The sequence below is a fragment of the Stegodyphus dumicola genome, chromosome 2 (assembly GCF_044657685.1).
Source record: "Stegodyphus dumicola isolate Sdum_Otavi_A_Nest chromosome 2, ASM4465768v1".
Classification (NCBI taxonomy): Eukaryota; Metazoa; Arthropoda; class Arachnida; order Araneae; family Eresidae; genus Stegodyphus; species Stegodyphus dumicola.
In genome coordinates this window covers 214,764,200-214,791,367 of record NC_140769.1, presented here as the reverse complement: position 1 = coordinate 214,791,367, position 27,168 = coordinate 214,764,200, and the positions used below count along the sequence as shown (strand labels likewise).

Sequence of the window (27,168 nt, the reverse complement as noted above, 5' to 3'; positions counted from 1 at the left end):
ATTATTAGGTACTATTATTACAATTATTTCAATCCTTATACTTACTAAACCCGTGGAATCACATTAACTGGGATCATACATATACTATAAAGATCAATGCTCGTTTGTGTGAGTGTGTAATTCATAGAAATCTACAGTTTTATTTGAATTTTGTTAAAATTTTACACACTTTAAAAAAGTGGAAGGTTACTGTCCATATGTATTTCGGAAACCGCCTCACGAAGTCGGCATTCATTTCGTTTATATTAGAATGTTGCGCTCAGGTCTCTCTTCTTAGGTTCACGTCGTCGTTCTCGCTTTCCGTCTTCAGTGAAAATCATACATGCTGAGCAAGAAATTTATAATTTTCATACAAAAAATCAATATTAACATTCCTACGCAGTTTCAATTTTGAAACCATGTCAACAATCTTAGATTCGAATCACCTTTGTTGCGTTCTTCCTATCAGTTCTTACTAAAATTGTTAGGTGACGCCGTTTCGTTTACTCTTTAGAACAGTGTAGAACTCTTTGGAAGAGTGCAGAACCTTTAAAGCAGCATTTAAGGACGCTGTCTATCAGTTTTTCTCGAATATTTCGAAAACGATGAAGGATTGTGATTTTCTAAGAGTTCATTTCCGAAACAAGACACAACCGATAACAAAGCAAGTACCATTTTTTACTAAAACCATTAGAGCTAGCGTTACTGTTAAACCGCCATGTTTGTTCTACATTTGCTTTACAGTTTTATTCGACCCTGATAAAATTTTGCGCTATTGCTTTGAACCAAAATAAGAAGAAAATTGCTGTCTACCTGAAGTTTAACGAGTGCCTAAATGAAGTCTCTTCACTCTGGACAAACAGATGAGTGCCATCGGTCATCAATATAGGACCTTCAACCGCCGGGTTTTTAATCAAGCAAAAATAGACGCTTAAGCTCCATTGAAAAGAAGATTCCGCTCTGAGGTATTTACTAATGGTGCATGAAATAATGATACATTTTACACTTTATGTTACCCATGCAGATCAATTGATCAATTAACTATTTTAATTCGAGATATATTTGTACAATAAAAGTACCGTATATACCCGCGTATAAGTCGAGATATTTTGGACCAAAAAAAAAAAAACTTCAAAGGGTCGACTTATACGCGGGGCCATAAAAAATTAAAAGAATCGGAAGTTCAAAAATTTCTTTATATAATGCAGTTGTTTTCTTCCCGCACTCAAATTGGACGGCTTATCAAATAAGTCACTTACTTGAAGTAATTTCATAACTTAAATTATGTGGCGAACTAATCGCAGAGTTTCATACTTTAACTAGAGTAAGTTTCGATTAAACCAAAGAATTTTCGGCCCCCGAATAATAAAAAGCCCAATATTACATTAATTGCTCAGTGGGTTAAAGATGCTTGGAACGAAATACCCTCTGAAATGATTATAAAATCATTTAAAAAATGTTGTATTAGCAACGAACTAGACGGCACGGAAGATGATGCTGTTTTTGAAAGTAAAATTGACGACGAAGGCTCTAGCAGTGATTGTAACAATACAGAGTTCGAGACTGAAAATATGTATTATGACGAGCCAATGACGACAGAAGAGTTCTATGAAATGTTTGGCGAATCTGACCATGAATCGGACGTTGAAGGATTTCGATTTTGTTTATTTACCAAGGTATTTTTTATCGTATATTTACTTTTTTTTCTCAGATGATTTTGAATAAATGTAGTACTTAAAAAAATTTTTTCGAAGTTTCTCGATCGATTTCGGAAGTGGGGGGTTGACTTATACGCGGGTTTCTTATTTTCTAGGAATTTTTTATGTCGAAGTCGGGGGGGGGGTCGACTTATACGCGGTATCGACTTATACGCGGGTTCTACATAACTTAAGTCTTGTTAGCAAATCAATGTAATCACCCATACGTTCAATATCTATAGTAACATAATTATGCGACATAAAGCATAAAACACTTGATTAAAAATACGCGTAACAATTTCATACTTTTTTAAAATGAAGATAGAAATATTACTGCAACTGAACCATTAAAAAAATTTTCAACATTTTTCGATAATAATGCGATTAATAAGCAGAGTTCAGAAAGAACTAAGGCCTTTTTAACTTTTTAACGTGAACATATTTTAACTGTGATTTTTGCATAGATTAGTTGCAAATGTGAATTGAAAAATTACTGATATACTCTTATGTAGATAATAATAGATATTAGCAATAAATTTATATTTGTGTGTGATTGTAATTAAAAACCATTCATGCAGGATAAAATTCATTAATTAATTAATAAGAAATTACTCCTGAACATATAAACATTGAAGAACTGAAAGTGGAAATGCAGTAATTTTGATACAATTAACATTGAGAATGCGGTTTTCTACTCTGAAAAACTGAATTTAATAAACAGAAAGAAAATTACAGCTAAATTTCTTAGCGGAATATTTGTTTTAAAGTTTGGTTTATTGGATTATGGCAAAGCACTCCAGGGCTATCTGTACAAGGGAAGGGACACCTTCGTGGAGGACTTTCTAAGGGAAAATTGGCTCACATATACATTACACATGGCGAAAATCACGAAATCGCCCGTGCAGCTGGCTCGTTCGCGGGATTCGAACCGCGAACCGAATTACTAGCGCCGCTTTACCTCTCGGCCGCTGATGGGACAGAATACTTTTTAAGATTCCTTTCAATGAGCAGTTCCAAAGAAGAGGGTCCATTTCCCTCACTGAAACTAGCAATATAATACTTGGAAATGTTTAAGACGGAAACTTCATACACATGCAGTATTGCTCACAAAAAGAATAATGTAAGATATGTTTGTTACTAGAACGCTGTCAATAAGTTTACTGATAATTAAAACGAGAAGAAAATCAATTTAAATTTTTGCTTTATTTATATATCTCAGAAATAATGACTTAAATTAACACTACTTTAAAACTTCCCTTCTTCATTAAATATCATCATTATTCTCGTTTATAAGAAGAGATTCTGTACAGTAAAAAAAAAAAAAAAAAAAATGCCATCAGTCACAAAACAATATCAAAAAGCGTGTTTCCAAGATACAAAACAGTTGTAATATTTTTTGTATAGCTGTAAAGGATGTTGTAATGTAAAGGATGTCGTGTTTAAAGAAAAACCGAAATTTAACAGCAAACAGAGCTTTCTTGAGTAATTAAAACTAAAAAATTCCTAAAATTTCTTGAATATTAATTTAGTTAAGTTTTGAAGACGTATTATTAATTAAAACTATTTAGATAAGAATCTATGCACTCTTGACATCATTATATATAAGTTAAAATTTACATAATAAAATCTTGTCATTAAAGCACATTTTTGAAACTGTACTCTATTCCTGGTGCCATCTAGTGTTTTTCGTGGTGCCATCTAGTGTGCAAAATTCGAAATAAAGGAGTAGTTTAAGGAATCTATCAAACGTGAGGTTAAAGAGAGACATCGATAGCTGTTAAAGAGTTATTTGATTTTTAACTAATTGTTAGAGAGAGAATTTATTATTATACAACAAAGATCTCAGAAGTAGATTAAAAATTTAAATCTAGTTTTCTTAATTTTTGATTGCGTGCGTTTATGCTTTTCATAAAACTGCAAAATTTCATTTTGTATTCATTCATATTCATGAACAAATAAATGATAAATGTGCATATTCAATTCAGTTAACAGATGAGATTATAATTGAATTCATAGTCAACTGAACTAATTTTTAAATTCTAGAATTTTTCCTTATACTAAGAATAAACTTTATTTTTTAGTGAGCAATTTCGTGGAGCTTCTCCTCTGCCCGGGATGTACCCATATTAAACAATTTGTAACATTTTATTCTTAAAATTAAGCTTTTATTCATTTCGAATATTCAGCGTCTATTGTTTTACTTTATATGCACTCGCATTTTTTTCAGGCTTTCATTTATTCATTTTTATTGATGGTTTGGTATTTTCTCTCATTATTTCTCGTTTCTATTTCATCCTTTCCCTTTTCAAGGAAAACGGCCTTGTAGTGGTACGTTAAAGGGGGAAAAGGATATCCTACTTGCACATGGAGCACTAAAGACCATTTGAGCTCAGAACATAAGCATCAGATTAGTAAACCATAATTCCTAGTTTGACTATAGCTACAGAATTTGTTGTTTCAAACAGTGAATGATATTTGTCTCGTCAGACGGTGTAGGAACCGTGGCCAAAGGTATCATGCAAACATGAATGGTGAATGGGAAGAACGACATTCCAGACGGTGAGAAAAAAGGAAATAGAGGTGGTAATTTGGCTAGTATTAGCTTGGCTATAATAGAGGAATAAATGTGACATATCTGGCTTAAATTAAAATATTTATACTGTAGTAAGCTGGACAATATACAGCCTGATTAAGCAGATTTCAGCAGATAAAAATCTACCAATAGTTTCCTGTAAGGTGTCAACAGGAAATCGCTACATCTTAGAATATGCATATAGTGTAATATTTGCAATCACAATTGTGTTATTCATTCTGGTGGAGTTTTGTTAGTGTAATTCCATTCAAAATCATTCTCAATTGAATCTATTGCATATAAACCATTCTTCAACTGTGGTAAGGTGTCTTCTATTTTCCGAAGACGGACAGGCTAAAGGAAGACCGCGACAGACGATGAGGTAGTCACCATCGTAACGCTTCATTTCAACCCTTCGTCGTTACAGTCTTATTAGAATAGTTACCTTTCACCCGTCCTTCCTGTGGGATACCTTGATAAATTTTGTCACTTGATAAAATGATAAAAATTTAAGCCATTTTGTTTTCATTACGAAAAATTGCTTTGCTGCTGGCTTACAAAGAAACATTTATACCAGTACCTTACAAAGATCCATACTCGGAGGTGAATCATAAGCAATCTTCGAAATTTAAATGCATTATTGTAGATTAACGAAAGGAAATAGGTAAAATACAGTTAAGGATAATTAAAAAAGGGAACTTAAGGTATTTTCTAATACTCTTGTTATTTTCTAATATATCTCGCATATGCCCATCCCAGTGAAGTACCACATTTTTATTATATAATCCAATTTAGCATACAGTTTCTACTACGTTATCTGATTTTAAAAAATAAAAAAATAATAGATGTGATAATGAGCCTTTTATTTTCGTCCACCTAGATGGTACGTAGTTGTGAAAATGAGACACTTCAGTTCTATTAAATATCGATATTGGACCGGCATAAACACCTCATCTTAACATAAGTTCAAAAACAGAAACTGCATTTTGTTAGATCAGGTAATCAGAACGGAAATGACAGGCAACTATAAATTAATCCGCCAGTTGTTGATTTTTCATTGAGTCAATTTAGACAGATTAAACTCATTGATTATCCAATATTTGGATTACTGCTCTTTGAACTGAGATGCAGCCTCTTTTAATTACTTCGGGATTTTCACTAGGCAACGAAGGAAAGTGACTAGTCAAGACTAGTGAAGTTGAATTGTTTAATAAACGTAGTCTATCTAAGCTGAATTGTAGAATAAACATCTGACACAGTACGAAGTATGGAAGTACAAAAAATTTATAAGATACATGCATTTCTTGAAATCTACATATTCTATGAATTTTACTAATGTACATTACAAATGACTGAAAATTATTTCTCGCTATTTATGTTACTCTACTTTCTTCGTCATGAAGCAGTAACACACTAAATTCCCGGTTTCCGTTTTGATTCATCTTGTATTTATAACTAGATATAGATGTCTGCTATGGCTAGAAAATTCCTAAATTCTATTTATCGCTCATTTATTTACAAATAGCAAATTTATCTATTCCAGTTCCAAATCTCCGGAATAAAAGGGATAGTATATGAATAAATGTCTCTCTTTCTCGTCTAAATTATTTTCACAAAAACTTAAACATTGACATCAGAAAGATTTGACAGTTTTTTAAGCTGTTACAAAGAATGCAGTCAATTTTTATTTCCGCAGTTTTTACGAATAAATAGTACTTATTGAAACACTTTGTGTGGTGATTGAGTACATATTATATAAACGCATATGTTGAATACATTAATGCATAATATTTTGTCAATATTTTATTAATAATAATGCTTTATAATGTGCAATATTTTCTATTGTCACATTAAATATTTAAGGCGACGTTCAGTTTACATACTATGCATTTTCTACAGTGCTTTTACTTTTCGGCCAGCCTGTTGCATTATCCATTCGATTGATGGACTCACAGAACAATATAATTTTCAGAAGACAACTTTGAAAATATTTCGTCTTATATTCGGGAAATACAATAGTTCTCTATTATTTGAAATATTGTAAATCTATACTAGAATTTACACTAATTGAAAAGAAATACTCTTCAACTTTACTGAATGATGGATTACATCTAAAGCTTTTCCTTTTCAGATTTATTGGATGGAGATATTATGATCGAGGATTATTTAGATCCTTGGGTAAGTATTCGCATTATGTAAAAACGTTCCCTTTTTTTTTCTGCTGTTCGTCTCCCAACATTTTCCTTGAATTTCAGTATTTCCTACATTATAAATAATTTTAAGACTATAGGTTATTTTGATGAAAGAGACGGGAAAAAATGTGCAGTGCCCTGGCCGGGGCACGAACCCTGGACCTCTTACGGAAAGGAGGAAGAAATAAGTAACTTATAAGTTCTTACGTCTTAAAAAAATGCTAGCAAGCCTCCGATTCTCTAACGAATCCAATAGTGCTTTAAATTAAATGGCCAACCATCTTACCTGTGTCCTATGCAACGTTTACCTTTTGTTTTTAGTCTTCCTTAATCTTTCTCGAAATCGTTTTTGACGTATTAATATTGGTGTTAACTCTGGTCGAGTGCATGGATAGAACTAAACTTGTTTTCAATTCTAAATATTGAAGTTATTTCTTTGTACAGACAGAACTAAAATTTTTGGCTCCTCAATGATCTCTTTCAGATTGCTTTTGATTACTCTCACTTTTGAAAACATTACTTGTAAATATTGATCAGTGTATCTGTTGTGGTTTAAAATCAAAATGACAATTTATTTTCATACATATTTATTTTACGTACATAAGCATATTTTGAATATATATTTTACGTACAATTTATTTTATTGACAATTTATTTTACGTACATAGGCATATTTTGAAGCTTAACTTTTTTTTTTTTTTTTTTTTTTTTTTTTTTTTATATATATATATATATAATCTCAACTTGTGTCGAGGTTATAATTAATTTTTAATAATTCAAAATAACAACAACAAAAAGGAAAAGAACAAAAACATTTAAAAAGAAAATCTACTATTTAAGTTCTTTTTTCAAGTGTTTATTTTACTAAATAATTTAGTTTTAGAATACCTTCAGCTATACATCCAAGACACATATATTGTTTTTCCTCTTCGCTCTTCTTTGTCCTTCGCCAATATGTTTCTCTTCACCTTTCTGAACTATATTAACCAAGATGCTTATGCACCTGCTGACGCTAGGAATAGTAGCAAAAGTAACAATAAACAAAGTAAACCAGCGGTTCTCAACCTTTTGACTAACACGTACCATCTAAACAAAAACTGGAAAACTTTGGTACCAATATTACATTTCGCAATGATTATTTTTCAGTTTCTCATAGAAATTGAAATAGAAATATTAAAAATACAGAAATTCATCGATATTTATCAATAAAATTCATCAATAGAAATATTACAAAAATAGTATTTTGCCATTTGAACAACCTATTGGCTATTTATATTAAATTTGAACACATAAAAAATACTAGATTAAAAATAGATTTCCATTTTACTATCAAAATTTAAGTTATAATAATTTAATTCTAAAATTTAGTGTGAAATTTGGGCGTGATTAATAGCTTTGCTTGAAATGCCTGTAAATTATTTTCTTTTCTGTTTAGCTAAAAGTTAACAAGTGTGCTAATTCTAATCTTCAGTTAGAGTTCGATCGCAAAAAATGTCTATCTCTTGTTTTTTTTTTTTTTTTTTTTTTTTTTTTTTTTGTTCACGAGATTTTTGAATTTACTATTTAAAAATATTTTTCGTACCAACTATTTTTCTCTTGCGTACCACCGGTTGAGAATCCCTGAAATAAACAAGAGCTGAATTTAGCAACTCATGCCTTAGAACTCAATTATCTCATAATATCTTAAAACTAACATCAAAACTGTTCACAGAATGCAAATCATAAAATTAGATTATAATAATAAGTCTTACAACATTTCTATGGAATACATTATTGGAATCTTAAAGTTCACAATTTTAAATAAATGAAAATAATATCTTATCTGCCTTCCAAAATAAAGGTTTAGAAATTTAGGATTCCATTTTAAATTGATCTACAAATCGTTGCCATCCTCAACTTCAAAACAGAGAATAATTGCGGCAGAATTTAGGAGCTGCATAGATTGCACCAGGAGTCAAATATCCTACAGTTGGAAATACACTCACATGCTCTTCTCTTTGGTTTCAGGTAAACACGATTAATTCTGTATAAGTCAATGTGAAAGTATGCGACCCGCTTCAAGTTTTATCTATAACTGTTTCGGATCTTTGGAAGGCTTATAATCTTGATGAGTTACAAGCTGCAGGATTTGAATATTTTAAAGTTAACCACGAATATAATTTTGCAGATCTCTGTGTTGGTGAGCATAAATGAAAACATTGAAAGACTCTGCTACTCCGCAAAATGACAATGAGTCATTGAGTTTCGAAAACAGTCTATTATGTTAAAATTTTAAATGCCACTAGCATATTCACAAAGCCTACAGACCGTTTCTGCTACTCTTTGCTCCGATTGGTTAAAACAGGAAATGTGGGGTTACAGGATCTTGTACTTGGCGACTTTTACTTCATCGCCTATACTATTTGTATATCAGCCTTGTGTACGGAAAAGTGCGGGAAAGCCAACGGCAAAATCGCAGATCAACGGTAACGAGGATGGAAAAAACATTCTCGGACTTCTAGATCGCCGGTTCTATCCTTGCTCTTGAACTTTTAACGAACTCTGCCCTGAAGCGGATTTGTTTTTATTTTCCCTTTATTGAATGACTTTGTCATTATTGGTCTTTTTGCCTTCGGGTGCGGTGATAAAAATTTAACACCTTGATTTTCTCTATTTTTATTAATACCAATTTTTCTTAATTTTATCTACTGGTTCGTACTCTTTGTAGTAGGTACCAGTAGCAAGATTATGATCCAAGATTCCGAAAAGCGCTTCCATAGAAACAGCACATAATGGAATAAAATACAACTTTAGTTATACTTACTCATAATTTAGGTTAAAAGAATAGGTATCCGACGCCCTTAAATGTTTATTGAATTGATTGATTGTATTGATTGTAAACACTTATTCTACAAAACAATTATCGTACTTTTAACAGTTTAAATTCAAATACAAATAAACTATTAATAAGATCAGTAGTTTATTTAAAATATATTTCATTCATAAAATAAAAAATTATCGAATGAAACAAAAGCTGTTTCTCCTCGCTGTACTGAAAGCCTATAAGGTTTGTTTGGCGTTAATTACCGCTCCTACGAGGCGATAACTCGCCATTCCAAATATGACCGACAAGCAGATGTTTCATTCAATGAGAGCAGACCGTAGCAGAAATGGTCTGTAGGCTTTGTGACTATGCATGCCACTAGGAATTTGGGTCACCGGAATGAGCAAGTTATAGTAAATTTGTCAGTTTTGTTTTGGTTTATTTGATTATGACAAAGCACTCAAAGGCTATCTGCCTAAAGGGAGGGATGCTTTCACGAAGGACTTTCTAAAAGCAACTTGTTCGTATAGACGTTACGCATGAGGAAAACCCCGAAAACGCCCCTGCAGCCAACACACTTATTTGTCAGATAATCTCAAAGTTTGAGCTCTCATTTATATTTTTTATATCCTGCATCCGTAATTTGTAACTTTTGTGTAGTTTATATTTGATTATGAATTAAATAGGGATCTATGATTATCTAAATAAATAAAGAGCTATCTGTTCTTTCAAAATTCAGACGGAATGATTTGTGCAAAATTTAAAGGGACATTTTCTGACTTTTGTGATCGGTGAAAGGCGTTTTTCACGTCGACGGGAAAATACCTAAGTAGCGGACATTTGATACAATAGAAACATATTAAACAATCTGGGACACTTTTGGAAATTTTTATGTTTTTGAACTTTGTATGCTTATAGAAAACGTTACGTTTCACAAAATGCAAACTTGTATATATCATTTTAAAGAGAATTTATTACTGAATTCAATACAAAACACAAAACTCAATTATTTGGTATACAAAAAAAGTTAAACGATAATAGTTATCGATATACATTAGATAGTGATGATTGCAGTGAGTTATCAGTACTTAGTAGGGTACCCTTTATTTTTGATTACCGCTTCACATCGACGTTTCATTGAGCTGACAAGAGTTTTAAGCTCTTTTTTCGTTATTACATGATGCCAGGAAACAATTATAGCCTCGATTATAGCCCATTTATTTGATGGGCGCCTCATTCGGACAAGAGTTTTCAAACGGTGCCACAAATTTTCGATAGGATTGAGGTCAGGACTGTTTCCTAGCCATGAGAACAATTTAATGCTCTTTGTACGAAACCACTCTTTCGATATTTTGGTCGTGCGGCAAGGAGCAGAATCCTGCTGAAAAATAAACGAAGTATTGTTGGGAAAGAGATCTCTGATGGAAGGTAGAAGTTTTGGTTCTAGAATAGTGCCAATATATTTTTTCAGAGTCCCATCGATGACATGAAGGCGACCAATACCATTTGCTACCATGCATGACCAAATCATAACACTAACTGGGTTCTTCACAGTTGCTTGAATGCAGTCAGGATGTAGCTCTTCTCCTATTCTACGTCTTACATATTTTCGCCCATCACTACCGAATAACGATATCTTAGTTTTATCACTTCATATAACTTGTGACCACTGATCATCTGTCCAATTAATGTGTTCCTTTGCCCACTGTAGTCTTTTTTTTTTTTTTTTTTTTTTTTTTTTTTCGTTGCTGAAAATTAAGATAAGGATTTTTTCGTGGAATTCTACCTCTCAGTCCAACATCTGTTAATCTTCTCCTGATTGTTCTTGAACTGATAGAAACAACAACATCAGATCACTTCTGATGCCGCTGATGACATTTTTCTATCTTGGAGACATAGTCTTTTTATTCTTCTGTCATCAATAGATGTGGTGCACCTTTTTCGGCCTTTTCCTTCTTTGTTTCTTATTGAATTTGTCTCCTGATATCGTAAACAAAACTTTCGGACTCCAGATGTAGTCACTGAACCACCCACCTGTCTTGCAATTTCAGCATAGGAAAGACCACTTTCTCGTAACACAATAATATTACATCTCTTTCTAGGTGTCCAATTTACTCTTTTATTTGATGTCATTGCTTCTTGACTAAACATTAAAAATTTTACGAAAATTCCTGCTTGTAATTGCCGTATATAAGAAACAGGTTCTCCTTCTACAGAGAAAAGCAAAATAATGAATTGTTTCAAGTGTAAACATGATGTCAGCTTCTACTGGCAGTTACTAACATTTAATTGGTTCTCAGAACAAGAACAGTGATTGGCCAGGAAAGCTAGACATTACAAACCACTTCATAACTGTGTTTTTTATTTATATTAAAGTACATATAACTTTTTTGTATTGCAAATAATTGAATTTTTGTGTTTTGTATGAATTCAGTAATAAATTCTCTTTAAAATTATATATACAAGTTTGCATTTTGCGAAACGTAACATTTTCTATAAGCATACAAAGTTCAAACACATAAAAATTTCAAAAAGAGTCCACAATTTTGGCCACCACTGTAATATCGCTTAGAACTTAAAACATTTGTTTCTGAATCTGAAAACTTAAAAAAACTGCTGCATTTTACTGAGTTTAGGATTTAATGTCCAATATGAAAGATGCTTCCTCATTTTTTTAATTATTTGTTTAAAGGATCGTCATGGACCAATTGTGGATATGAAACTGAAGCGTTGGCCGGCTGGTAGAGTGCCTTATAAGCTCAATGAAACAGCATACAGTAAGATTCCATTTTCTTTTAATCTGAAGATGCTTATAAAATTAAGAATGATTAAGAAATGAGTACTTTTCTATTAATGGGGCTTCTCTTAGCGGCAAACATAGAAGGCAGTGCGAAATCTAACTAAATAGTGGCAACCCTAATGACGAGTAAAGTAGAAATGACCTTGTAACAATATAACAATTGCATATATAATTTAATGTATGTAATGCTTAATGTTCGCGTTGCCATGCGTTGCCGTGGCATTGCGCCCATTAAACATTGCACTGCTATTTATGACATGCTTTCACATTTGGCGACTAGCACACATTTGGCGATCTATTAGGAGGAATTATTTTAAGATAGATCAAATCTTTAAAATATTATTCAAAAAATGATAATAATCTTTATTATGGTATTCTAAAATACATAATTAATTTAACTAGATATTCAGTAGCCGTTATCAGTAAGAAATATATTTATAATTGAAAAATACATTTATATGATATTTATTACTGATCTACTTGTGAACTGAAAAAAGACAAGCTAAAATGTAATGTATCAAAAAGCCATTGGCATACTAAATTAAAGGAGATAGTTTCATTTCAATGATTCTGAAAACTTCAAAAAGAAAATTCAGAAAACTTGTGATAAATATTGCCCTTAATTAAACATCTATTTTTAGATTTGTACGACAAATATACTATCCTCGAAGGTTTGAAGGAAATTGAAAAGTATACTTGCATCAAATTCGTTCCAAGAACGAATGAAAGGGATTACATTTTTGTTACACCACTCGGAGGGTAAGTATACATTAAAATTTTCTAATTTGCAAGCATTATTTTGTCTTTTTAATTTCAATTTTTCTTCCACTGAATTTGCTATATTAACTTCAAATTATGCCTGGAATTTGACGAAATATGACCTTTTGGAATTATTTGCATAATGAAACTGCGAAACTCCTAAATTAAGAAGTGTAGAAATTTCATATTAATATTTCATATTTCAAATTTCTAACAGACCGAAAGTGAATTATCGCTGTGTCTGAAATTAACTACAAAGTTTTGGAAACGTTTAGAACATTACCGATAAACGCGATTTTGAGCACATCCTCTGATTTCACACATAACTGAAAGTATCCAGAGACGAGATATAGACTCGTTATATATGATGAATGAAATGAGATGAAAGTTGCATTGCTGTAATAACTCCGTTCAAATGAAAGTTACATTGCTGTTATAACCCCACCATTTGAAGAGAAAGATGACTGCGCATGCACCTATAGAGGGCGCAGGGTGCTGGAGTGCACGCAATATCGCCAGATGCGTGTATGATAGCATCGGATCTCATTAAAAGGCATCATTCGCATCATGGATGTCTCCAAACGGTGTCAACGCGCGTTCGAGCAATTTTTAACAGCGTAAAATGTGAGTGCTTCTGAAATCTATTGTCGAATACAAAATGTGTATGGCATGTAATGTATGAAACGCAGATCGGTATTCCGATAGTGTAGAGATTTTCGTAGTAGAAAAAGGAGTACTGACGACCCGGTGAAGCGCATGTAGCCACGTCCCTGTGAAGCGCATGTGGTGATCACCCAAGGAAGCAGTTGCAGATGTGGACAGTCTTGTGAAAATGAATCGGCGAATCACTGCTCGAGACATAACGGAGAAAATACCTATGAACATAAGGAAGTGTGCACTCAATACTGAGTGAAAGGTGGCGATACCGCAACCTTTCACTCAGTATTGAGTGCATGTTTGTTTGTGCGCAGTGGGTGCCAAAACATTTGACAGAGGAGCAGAAGATTCATCGCATGTCTGTTTCCATGAGACCCCTTATGCGGTACCACGAAATGGGGAACCAACTTCTTTCAGAGATCATTGCCGCTGATGAAACATGCTGCCATCATTTTGATCCAGCCACCAAAATCATGAGCATGAAACAGCGACACTCTTCATCCCCACGCCCGAAAAAAGGCTCACGCGCCCACTACAGCTGGTATGTTAACGTGTCATGTTCACGTGACATGTTAACGTGCTTCTTTGACGTCGATGACCCACTATTGTTGAAATGACTACCTGTGGGCACGACTGTCATTGCTGCCACGTACTATGCCACATTGCAGAAACTGAGACGGAATATAAAGCACCGCCGACGTGGCATGCTGTCTCGCGGGGTTATCCTCTTGTATGATAATTCTCGTCCTCATGAGGCTGTAGCGTGCCATTACAGCTCGGACATTGTTACGGAAATTCCACTAGGAGGTTCTCGAAAATTCCCCTTACAGCTCAGACCTCTCGTCGTGTGACTACCCCATCTTCGACCCACTCAAGAAATCTCTAAAGGGACGGAGATTTGCCGACGATGATAATAAGGTCCAAGTTGCCGTTGAAAATTGGTTCCGCAACCAATCTTTGAGTTTCTTCATCCTGGGTATCCCTCGTCTCGTTGACCGCTGGACACTTGTTTCAACCTACAAGATAACCTTGTCTAGCATATCTGTTACGTTCTAATATTACTTCTTTCTTTTGTGTACTAATTTATATTAATATCATTAAACAATTTCTCAAACCAATTCTAGTGCCACTTTGAGCATTTCCTTACCTACTATTTCAGCTTCAGCTTTTGATCCGCTTTCATTTACTAGGCAGGCTTATTTTTCTTTCACCTTATTCATATCTATTTGCACTGTAGCTTTCCGAAAATTGATTTTCGCCCTCGCAGCTTTTAAAAATCCGTTCTCAAAATTACCTTCACCAGCAGGTTTTCCACACACACACACACACACAAAAAAAAAAAAAAAATCTGGTTCTTAGTTTCTTGATGTACCTGTAATATGACTTTTCCCATGAATTCACTGTTTGCCTTGAGGGGGAGGGGCAATAACTTTCGTTCCTTTAACACACTCTTTCTAGGGTCTTTCGAAAACATTTTCTACCGCCGTCAGACCGTGGGCTCACTTGAACTCTAGGGCTATGAAAATATCCACTCGACCTCTGGCTGTATCCCTTTACGAAAAAAAAAAGTTGGGATAATTCTATAACTCCCGTTCTACTGGGTCGATTGACAAAATTCAAATTGTGTTTTTCATGTCTCGAAAGCTCGACTAATGCGAGTCGTAGAATCGAAATATGGAAAAAGTTTGGCATGTCATTTCAATAAATATGTCAAAATATCGATATTAGAACAATGCTATATATAAATCTAATAAATATCCTAACCCTAACGGGAGATATTTTTCAAAATTCACCCTACCCCTGCAAGCTAAAATAATTGTTTGAGTGTGCTCGGGTTTCGCAATTCAAAAAGTCCTGAATTTGGGGTAGAAATATAGGCAGAATAATTTGTATAACCTCTTCATAGGTTTTTTTTTCCCCCCATACAATAAATTTACAACTTTTATTTTTCTAAATATAACAAACTCAGTCAGTCAGAATTAACTCAGTCAGTTCTTCAACCTTAGTTTAGTATCTACTAAAAACAGTTCTGCTTCTAATTTCGCCCTATCTTTCACCATGGAAAATCCTTTTACGCAGGTGGTTGTAAACACTTTCAGACTTATAACTCTCGCTGCATGACTCGCCTAATTAAAACTTACCAATTCCTTTGTACCCCCAGTGCGGCTGTTGCTATGGTGACTTTCTGTATTTCTCCAACCCAATAAAAAGAAAAATATGAATCAAGTTGTTCCAAAAAGATCATTACCGAACTTCTGCTAGCAAAAATAGCTGCAGTTTTCATGACACTCGCATCGCATCTAACGATGGATAAAAAACCTTCCGTGGGAGTTCGTGGCGCCAGCAGAGCTTGCGATCTTGAGATGGGGTTGACTAAAAGTTGTTTTTTTTTTTTTTTTTTTTTTTTTTTTTTCTTGTGACATGATGCGTACTTTTGTTCGGAAGACACCATCCCAAATGCTATCGTTTCTAATCCTTAACACACCTAAAGCGAATTATCGCTTTAAAATTACCGTTTTATTCAAACATAACCTTTGTAAATAAATGCATTTCTTTTGCTAACAGTATCAACCACCACTTGTAACGATGTATCTAAAATAACAGTCAAATTCAATTTTAAAACGTTGACTAGCAATTAAAAACTAACCATTTTATATAAATCTAAGCTAAATCAACTGCAATATCAATTTAAACATCGGCAGTAATAATGTAAAGCCGAAGAATTATAAACTTATGAGAGTTGGTAGAATTACGCAAATGTGGTCACGAGGGGCAGAAACAAGCTCTGTCTTACTATCCCAAAACCTCAGCTTAAATACTATCTGTCTCAATTTACATTCTGATAAGGAAACGGAAAGGAGAGGTGATAGTAAAGATATAAATCGTAATAACTAATTAGTTTCAAATAACTCTATGTGTTTTTTTATTATTATTATTAGAAAGAAGTAGAAGAATTCGAATAGGAAAATTTAATCATTGGGGAATTTGTTCTGAAATTTTTGTCATGCTTTTAAAGTATTTTTTAGATTTTTTCTACATTTTTTTAACTAGCAAAGAGAAAATGTCTCGAAATCTGGTTCTTAGTTTTTGCTACTTTGCTATTTTAATTAACTGAGTCTTATGGAGCAAATGCGTCATTACTTAAGCTTCTATTATTCGTTGCAAACGCTTTCGGGCATACTAATAATTATCGTGAACAGAATCGCAGTATCCAGAACGGTCGATATTCCATGAATCGCTTCATTGCGCCTTAATTGATACTTGAACCACACTTCGAGATTGCTCGCCAGTATTGATCTTCCACTTTCGAAATCCTTGCTAATTTTATATAATTCTTTGTTAATTGTGTATGTTCAGTCTTCCCACCATTTTCGCTAGAGTGGCTAGAGAAGCTATCTGTTGAAAAAAAAAAACTGGAAACTTATAATTAGTTATGTAAACGCTAAACGCTGATATCTTGTATTAACGCGTGTTTTCTAAACCTTGTATAAACAACTTCGAGCGTTTTGTTGTATGTAACAGATATTGCACTTTGTTTTCTTGGTACATTTTTTGCGGTACTTCTATAAATGCGATTTTATATATTACTCGTATATACCTATAAATTACTCGTATATACAGTGGTACAACGGCATACTTCTGCTTTTATATACATCCAACTGCCAGGGAGTCTGCTGCGATACCGAAGAACGCGAGTTAGAATTTGGAGAAGGCATGGCTGTAATTGTCCGTCCTTTCATAGGAGGTAACAATAGCCCACCTAATAGGCGCTTCCATCACTTCCGGCCTTTGTAGTGACCAAGCCTAAGTCGACTAAAGGCCTGCCAGTGGAAAAAATATAAAATATACGTTCTTGGAGTTTCAAGTGATTTTGTGTGTGTGTGTTTTCGTATTTATTAACTGATAGTTTTAAGAAAGTTAATGCGAAGTAACGAAGAAAATTACTAGGATTACTATGGAGGTGACAAGAGGAGATTGTTGTAAAGTATGAAGATGACATGCGTATCCGGGACTTGGCTATTGCATACTGAATGCCAATTACGATGGTGTCTACGTTGCGAAGGGGGTGAAATTGATTTCACCTGCTGTATTTCTACTTTATCACTAAACGGTATTATGATAATAATAGGACATTTTTTTTATAAGAACGGTTTAATTATTTTCTCTTTGTGTCTTACTGGAAAAGTTCGTTTGTATTTGTCCGAGAATTTAGAACAGGTTAATGCCGTAGACCGAGGTACCACTGCACCTCTATAATGAATATTAGGCTATCCAAATTTTTTATTGATCTCAGCGTTTGAGAATGAGTTTATGTCTATGGAATGAAGTTATATCAATAAAGACAGCATTTAATGGAAATGACGCATCGATAAATATAAACAATAACAGGAATGGTGTTAAAAATTGGCTCGTTTGAACTCATCTGGAACTATTTCGACTTTATTTTGAAGGTCACAGCTATTCATTTCCCGCCGGAAACTAAAAAATGGTAAAGTGGCTATCTGTTGCCAAAAAAAACTGGAAACTTTATAACTAGTTATGTAAATGCTAAACATTTTAATGAAATATATTTTACTATTGATTAATGTAAATGGGTCCATAATTCTATGAGGCTGCGGTTTTCAAAATTTAATCAAATTAATTCATTATTTTATTTTCTAAGTGTAGGTGTTGGTCCTACATAGGCCACAAAGGCATGGAACAGACATTATCTCTGGTGGTTCCCAATTGCATCAACAAGGGGACTGTCATACATGAATTCATGCATGCTCTAGGTTTCTGGCACGAGCATTCGCGCTCAGATAGAGATGACTACATTGAAATTCTTTGGAATAACCTCAGTGAAGGTAGGTACAAATAATTGTTAAAAGACTTGACAATCAGATGAAAGTCGCTAATAGTTTAAATCAATGTCAGCAGCCATAAAAGTTTATGCTTTTTATAACGCTGGAGTTCAATGAAGTCACTTGACTTGTAGAAGTAGAAGAAACGAAGACACAAAAGGGGGTTGGAAAGAACTACTTTTAAGCAGATTTTATAAATCAGAGACGTCCCACGCTGAAAGATTTCTGGTCGGGAAGAGCAAATCTTGTAGTAGTTTCGGTTTAAAAAAGGTATATTAAATATTGTTGTTAATAGGACTCAAATGATAAATTTTACCTAACTGTCCAGTACCTTTTTCTAACAATATTTTAAAATGCACTTGCATATTAAACTGGTAAGAATTAACACTTTTTTAATTATTTTTATTTTTCTATTTTATATATTTTTTATTTTTGCACTGGTTTTTTTCATTCTTTTTCGTTTTCTTATTTTATAGTCGTTTTCTTTCGTTTCGTGCCTATTTTTATGCTTTAAAAGAAAGAATCCAACTATAGAAGCTATTCTCCAGCATTTTATTATATTTTTTACTAAATCTTTTAACATTCGCGACGGAAGCCATTTTAAAGATCATATTTGATTTAGCAGTGCTTTTTTATAGTTTAATTCTACATCTTGTTATATATAATTATATAACTGTTGATAAAATTGACATGAAGTAAGTAAAATTAAAATTCGTAAAACCCAGAAATACAATGAAATATGAATAAGTTCACATGCGGATTAATTTAAGTAGAAGCGGATTCGGCAATTTTACTTTCTTGTCATTCTCTGCTCCAATTAATAAATGACTAATAAATGTGTACTTTTCATATAGTTACAGCCGAAAAGGGGAATGCAATAAAACTGCCAAACATGCTGCTGCTTTAATTAAGCTATAATCCAGGGTTTCTCAATCAAGGGGGTAAGAAGTTCTTCGTTTCATGGGGGAATGCGGTCAGCCTTTTATTTACCTGTTAAATATTTAGTTTAAGAATATAAAAAAAAACTTTTATTCAAGTTTTGGTATTTTAAACATTTTCTACACTTTTTCGTGTCTAATATATAAAACACATTAAAATATAATCTAAATTTAAATAAATATACATGTATTTTCCAAGTTTTGGAAAGGTCTATCAATTGTGAAAGGACTGAATGGGGAAAAATGAAAGAGAACCATTGCTATAATTCCATTTCATTGTGTTTCTGGATTAGTTTCAATATATAAATATTACACATTTCACAGTACATCTGATAAGAATTTTTAGCAGTGATTTTACTATTGAAGTCTAGATATTGCCTTAGAAAGGAATTCAAAGTGATTTGCAAATAATTTAATCACAAATTATTATATTATTGCTGATTGGCGATATAGAGTGTTTTTAAATTCATACAAGAAAAACTTAGGTGTTAGAACACACCAAAACAAAAACTTTTCACAAGAGAATGTACGAAACCAAGGGGTAAAATTTTTAAGCTATATAGGGCTTGTATTATTTTTGGCCCACACATATAAAATCCGATTCAAACAAAAAAAAATGACAGTCGCAAAACATGAAGCAATGCTTGAATGATGACAAATAAACGGTAATAACATTCTTTTATAAGAAAACGATGCAATGGCTATATGTGTTTCAAGAAACCATGCGTCTCTCTCTATCCGGCATTGAATTTTTCTTCTGTTTTTTTTTTTTTTTTTTTTTTTTTTTTTTTTAATTAAGCATTTTTTAAAAATTATAAGAAATCAGGGAAATTAGCAATTTGATTGTTTCAATACAAAAATCTCGTTTTATTATTATTAATGAAATTTTCGATCTTATTTACGCGCCTTTAGCGCATAACGATTGCACTTAAAACTCAACATTTTGTGCTGAAACTGCTTGTTTCGGTGTTTTTTATCACCCTCTAAAAGTTTTTTATATTAATTTAGAAGCATTCTGTATAGTTTGTTTTATAGGACAGTTCTGAATTCGGCTTAAAGACCGGTTTTCCATTTTAAGTGAATTTTCGGAGAATATCTTAACTTTCGGTATATAGATAGATTGGGTTATGTTCGGAATATTTGTTGTGTATGAGTGGAAAATTTTCATACTGGAGTTTGGAAAAATTTCTTATGTAATACCATTATTAACATGTAAATAGCTTTAAGAAGAGGGTAACTGTTTGACTTAATTTCATGATAATTTGAGATAAATTTTCAGAGATGATGTCACCAAACGGTGATTTATTGAAAGCAAAATTTCAAGATGTAACTATGTAACTATTTTGCTATGGAATCGAGATGTAAACTTTTCTGCTGCACTCACTTTTCTTCCTTTCGGTGTAGCATTCAGAGGATCATATTGTGCTCTTAACTATTTTTTGTGTTTCAGATTTCTAAGCCGATCATAAGCTTAAAGTTTACACATTTTTATTGCAGAAAAGCAAGTGAATTTTGCCAAACGTATTCCAGATTCCTGGAGTTTCATCGATTTTGCATACGACTATCAATCCGTTATGCATTATAATGCCTATACCTTTTCCAAAGCACCAAAACTGCCTACTATGAAGCCAAAAAGTACAAGTGTCAGACTCAAGGACCTCGGTCGCGCGAAAACTGTTGGAACTCTTACTGATTCGGACAAGAAAAAAATAAACAAATTCTACGAATGTAACAAAGAATGAAAAATTGGTGTAGCATAGATTAATTATGGGAGTAAATATCAAAGACTGTGAAAACATTGTAAGAGATAACGAATTACATCAAAGTATCGATGTAAAGATTTGCTGTAAAAAATAGACTGTAGATAAAAAATATTTGAGTCTTTGTCGCAATCTTTCAAGTTTTGAAATATGTGTTTCTCATTTACTTTTATCAGTGAACATTACCCTTTAAATACGATAACAGTAGAAAATTATGATTTGATGTATTTTTCACGTATCTTATCCCCAAACTCAATACATGAACCGTCCTGCAGACCAAGCATGTGTACTTGGATTCAAAAATATTTAATACCAAAATGTATAATAATGAATGAAAATACACATAGTATACAAAAATTATTATAAACTCGTATAAAGGCTTTCTTTCAAGTGAAATCAAAGAGATGACATTTCTAGGCTAAACTTTAAAATTAACAAATCCAAGCGTTACCATTATTATTTTTTTATTTAGAAAATATAACAATCATAAAACTATTTTGATTCTTTTCCCAAAAAATAACATCTGCTGTTATGAAATCGAAGTATTAAATCTTGACTTCTAAATAAAATTAACATTGAGCTTCAATTCTAATCCGTTCCTTAAACTTGAACTGACGTTTTTTTAGGGGTATATATATATATGTGTGTGTGTGTGTGTGTGCACTTTTTGTTTGTTTAACATAAACATGTTGCTTAAAATAACAGTTGTTTCTACATTTCCTTTTTAATGTAAAATGTATTAACAGGATAGATTTAGAAGATATTATTATAAAATATCTTTTAAATTTTAAAACATTAAAGAAGTTTTTCAATTTCTAACAGACTTTGAAAAACTTAAAATAAAGAGCATATAAGAAAAATTATAATTTACGTGCTATTAAAATATTTTATCATCACAATTTGATTTTATTTTGGGAGAAGAAAATTGGTGTAAAGAAGAAAACAGTAACACATTTTGCAGTATAGCTTTTGTGGATTACTAGAAATATATTTTATATTTATCACATTTATGCTATGACATAACATTTCCTGCAAACGTGTATTAATATTCTATGAAAATTACAAATTTAATGCTTACTAATAACCAATATATTCAATAATATATAAAATATATTAAATAATATATAATATATAAAGTCAAATACAAGTTATCTTAGAAATTCATGGAACGCTTTTTTTCGTAAATAAAAATATCTATTGTTGCCAACACACGAAACTAAAGATTTTACTGCAGAACAAAATTAAACTTCTGGAGTTTGATATCTTTAACAGAGTTAGTAATTTATTTTCGTATTTCTTTATTTTTTTAGTATTTCTTACTCATAATACCATTTTTATAGGATTAATATTTTTAAAGCATTTAGGAAATATTCAGTTCAAATACTTAAGTGGACACATTCATCGTTGAACAACACTGTAAATGTATCTGTAAAGTATCTCGGTATATTAAATTTTATACATTGCTTTCGATGAAGTACTTCAAAAGTATGATATAATCAATAAGAATTAAGAACCCTGATGATACAACACCAAAACAATATCAGTTACCCCTAAAGTCTAGACATAAATAGTATTTCATAGTTCTGCAATGTTATTAAAAGATAAGAATACATAATGGTTGCATAATACAATGAATTGAAACTGTTCCTGATCTAAAAAAAATAAAATAATAATAATAATAATAATAAAACACACACAAAAAAAAAGTCATCATATTTCAGAAATTTCAAGAAAGATATTTTATCACGACTTGTTTAGTTCCATTACTTTTTGTCGCATTCATAAAATAATGTTTATTTTCTAAAGATCTAAGTCCTTGAAGACATCATATTATTCGTATTTATATTCCATATTATAAGACAATTTTTAGCCAGTTTCACATTTCTATATAACATTTTTTTAAAAATAATAACAGTCTTTATACATGCAGTGACGCAAGAAATTACTTCCTCAAAATTAACTTTGTGGCTGGATTTTGCAGGAGAAATCAATGTGGAATATTTGATTAAATTTTAATTTCTGCTAAGATTTGCAGTTAAGTAAAACCAATTTTGAAGAACCAGTATTCAACTATGTTTCAAAACATGGCTAAAAGAAGGCGGTAAATAAAAAAAGGCTGAATAAAAAGTGGTAAATGAAATTTAATTTTTAGATTAATCCGACAATTTCTAAATTTTCATAGTCATTGCAAATGAGTTTTTTTTTTATAGAAATGAGTTAGTTAAAGTTAAAAATAACTGCTTTTCATTTCTTTTTGTTCTTTATTTCTTCTGTTAGCAAAAGACCAAAATCACGAATTTGCAAAATTTTGCAGATTTAACTTAACTGATTCCCTTTGCGCTTTTTATAGTATACCAAAATAAAGATATTCAAATTCTTTAAGATGTATATAAAATTATTATGTACAAATCATAATTCCATTTTTATGAAAAACCAAACACCTGTGAAACCTTTAAAAATAGGCGTTTTTGAAAAAATAATTTTGCAAATTCGTTGTTTTGATGTGGTGCTGATAATATGATTATAAAATGTCGTCGACGAAATTTCAGAAAAAGATTTTATCACGATTTGTTCAGTTCAGTTACTTTTTGTCGCATTCATAAAACTTGTTTATTTTCTGAAGATCTAAGTCCGTAAAGACACCATATTTCTGTCCATAGCCAAGGTTATCCAGTGATTCTCTATGGTTGACAGGCTCTATTGTAGGATGCGACCTATCAACAGCGAACATATGAGCCGTGTAATGCATGATCGAACGATAGTCGTAATCCAGACCGAGATCATTCAGTTCCAAAGGAGATAATTTTTGAAAATTAGGCTCCATTCCTTAAAAAGAAAAAAAAAAAGCAATGAGTAAAATTTGCTTGAACAGACTTGCTGTGCATTATTCACCATTCGCATACGTTAACTAGTTTAGATTTTGATTTGAAGAGCAGTGTTTATTTTCAGAAAGCTTACTAAATTCAAATCCAAAAATACACCTAGTCCTTTATAAGTTTGATATGTATCAAATTGCCTTCTGAGACAGATCGGGAAGCTTGCTGCTTCACAAATTATTAATGTGCAAATGCTTATGTGTAATAATACAATTAAAACTTAAGCTTACCTACTAGTTCGAAACATTCAGTTTTAAAGATTAGTACGAGTAGTATATTGCAATATAGTTGCTTGCGGAAAGAATTTTTTCGTTAATTGAATAATGCGTAAAAATTTCCAGTTACAGTGATAATTCTCTAATTTGAACATCTGAGCGCCTTTTTACATCAATTTTTTTATTTAATGCAAAAAATAGCGAATGCATTTAAATAAAATCAATGCATTTCGTTAAAAATCTGTAGCAAGATATCCTTGCTTAATTAATGGCTGTCGTTTAGTAAGTTAAGATGCAATAAGTATTGCTGTCATGAATAATAAACTTTCATTTCATACATCATAAATGAAATACTTATTATGAAACATTTGAAGTAGTTATAGGATAAATTTGATCAGAATTGTTTTCGATAAGAGAGAAATAAAATAGCATTAGTCTTCCGCTTGCTTTTTCTGCTTTTTTTCTTACACTAGTAATTCGATCCAGGCTCCGATCCGGAAGAACGGGGTAAATGCATGACCGTTTTGTAGCTTTTCCCACTTGTGACGTGAATGTGAGCCATTTTCTAGTGGAAAGGTTTACACGAAGGCTTCCCTTCTCTTAAAAGCGCTTTTCTATGATTCAAATACTCAATCAATATTTAAGATCTTTCAGTTTAGAAAGAAAATTTAGCACGCACAGAAAGAAATACGGTCTTAAAAATTGTTTTAATTTAAAACAGTTAAACATTTCCAGCGGTTAAAATTATGTTATAAATAGTAAGTAGTAATGTATAGAGTATTAGGCTTTCTGAAGGAAAAATGTGAAAACTCGACTGAACCTTCACCGAGAATCGAAACGTGGATCTCCAATTGCTAAACATCACATCAGATGCGCTAAACATCACACTACCAGAGCATATACACGAGAACTATCAACTATGGGTTGCTCTGTTTCGCGTGACTAATGGTCTGCACTACAAATCCGACACTCCCTCAGGACCAGGGGCGGAGGTTCAACCTCCGCTCTGGCAAAGAATCTCTAAGGAGATTAGAGATTCTTTGGCTCTGGCACCTCGGAGGGGCCGGCGCACCACCTGGAATTCACCAGGCAGCACTGGTCATTAATTTGCTACCTGCCAGTCGCATGGGCTAGCCCGTCGCAGTGGGACATTACCCAGCTAACCGGGGGGCTCCACTACTCCGGCGACAAGAGCCATACTATATATAGGAGAAATGCGATGATTTCAACGGCAGCCGTTTTGTATGGCATTCGTTTAATCGGCAAGAAAACAATTCACTGAGTTTTTAAATATACCCCGCAATGCCGTAGATCATGTCACAGCGTTGGCAATTGCTGCTAATTGCCAATGCTCAAAAAAAAGTTCTAACCGGCGGGCGATCGTTTCTCCAATGGAAAAACGGTGAAGGCTTCGTATGAACGTTCTCTGTTGTTAGAAAAAAAAATAAAAAGATTTTGGCAGAGAAGAGATAATAAAACATAAGCTTTTAATATTTGCCCAAAATATCGATGATATAAAGGGAAAAATATAGCTGATAAAATAGCTTTGTCTAGAAATGTCAGGCGTAGTGTAAATGACATCGGCCGGGATGTTGGCACACAAATTGTCTCTGGATTATAAAGCTACAAATACTTTTCATCAACTTAAGATAATAGCTGTGATATCACAGACAATGCGCAATTAAGCAGATTTGTATGTTACACGAACGATAATTTTGATATTGTGGAAGGACTTTTTGATTTGCACCAACTAGTTTTAACTACAAGTGAGGAATTGAAGTTAATAAAGTAGAGTGGACAAAATTAGGCAGTGTTTGCACAGAAGGAGCGTCTTGCATGGTTGGTGGGATAAAAAGGTTTTGTTACATTGCTTGAAAATTATTCAGGAAATGGTTTTAAATATTATTGTATTATCCATCAAGAAGCTCTTTGTGCCAAAGACTTAAACTTGTCTTCTGTTCTTGGCCCTGTGACGCGCTGTATCAACAAAGTACGAGCTCGAGCTCTGAATTGACTACGATTCCGTGAGCTTTTTTTCCGGAAAAAACGGAAGAGGATAGCGAACTACTTCTTTATTGTAGTGTACATTGGCTTTTAAAAGGAAGTGCGCTCGTGAGATTTTGGAATTTCAGGGAATGTGTCTTAAAATATCTGAAAAGAAAACAATGAACTGCTCAGTGAGTGCTTACTCAAGAATGCAGCTTGGCTGTGGGATTTAGATCTTCTCACCAATATTATGGGACATTTAAATAATTTAAATTTAAGATTACAAGGAAAATATTGTATTTTTTACTAATGTACTTAGTCTTGTATCTTCTTTGTAAACAAACGTTTGCTTTTCTTCCCGATTTACACATTTCACATTAATGTAAGAACTACCAGCCAAAGTCAATAACGCTCCAGACTATGATAGATTTAAAAATTTAATATCCATTTTGCTGGGTTCACTCAATGGTAGGTTTGATGATTTTCAAGATGATACAAAAATCCTGATGTCTTTATAAGGATTCATTTAAATTTACCAATCAGTCATTTTATGTTAATGTGCTTTGTCTTTCTAGTTTCCCATTTTCCTGCAAAAATGTAAATTTCTAGTTTGCGTGTATTCAGATGAGGTAGAAAGGAGATAGTATTCAAATGAAGGTTTTAGAAGTTAGAAGCAGAACGTGTTCCTTGTGCTGAAGATCACGCTTTTAATTGATTCGCTTGAAAGCAGCATTCTGCGGCGTTGCGTTATTCTCGTCATTAGTCTTGTCACGCCGATTTTAGGTCACAGCCAGCTTGCGCGTTCTTTGTTCGCGTATCTCTGTCAATGAGCTAACTTACATTGGCTTAGTTAAGTCAAATTCGTTACGTTTGTTTTAAGCCATAAATGCTGGCTGTTCTGTAAGCAATAGCAGTCCCATCTGTTATTTGTGTTAAATAAAAGGATCCTTTACACCCTTTTTCCTGTCTCTATGGTATTTTGCAGGACATAGTGATAAATCCCTCAGGTCTAGGAATTCCCATCTATGCTAAAAAGACGAGACTTTACGTCTTCACAAATCTTTTTTTCAGTTTCCCTTCAAGACGTTAA

General features: G+C 32.7%; 2 protein-coding genes across 3 annotated transcripts in view; one reads left to right on the top strand and one right to left on the bottom strand.

Moving 5' to 3' along the window:
- The window catches only part of LOC118197971 (zinc metalloproteinase nas-4-like), a 29,002-nt gene extending 7,877 nt beyond the window's left edge, over nt 1–21,125 (top strand). The window contains exons 2-6 of one of the 2 annotated variants that reach the window (XM_085811737.1): nt 6,380–6,426; nt 11,936–12,020; nt 12,685–12,802; nt 18,128–18,306; nt 20,739–21,125. In XM_085811737.1, the coding sequence (XP_085667863.1) occupies nt 6,380–6,426; nt 11,936–12,020; nt 12,685–12,802; nt 18,128–18,306; nt 20,739–20,983 (674 nt within the window). In that variant the 3' untranslated portion in view covers nt 20,984–21,125. The remainder of the gene's footprint in view (nt 1–6,379; nt 6,427–11,935; nt 12,021–12,684; nt 12,803–18,127; nt 18,307–20,738) is intronic. The other variant, XM_085811738.1, reaches the window with a different exon arrangement.
- Nucleotides 19,991–27,168, bottom strand: part of LOC118197970 (astacin-like metalloendopeptidase) — a 41,880-nt gene continuing 34,702 nt past the window's right edge. Inside the window, exon 6 of the mRNA XM_035369543.2 lies at nt 19,991–23,827. Coding sequence (XP_035225434.1) covers nt 23,583–23,827 — 245 coding nt within the window. The 3' untranslated portion in view covers nt 19,991–23,582. The remainder of the gene's footprint in view (nt 23,828–27,168) is intronic.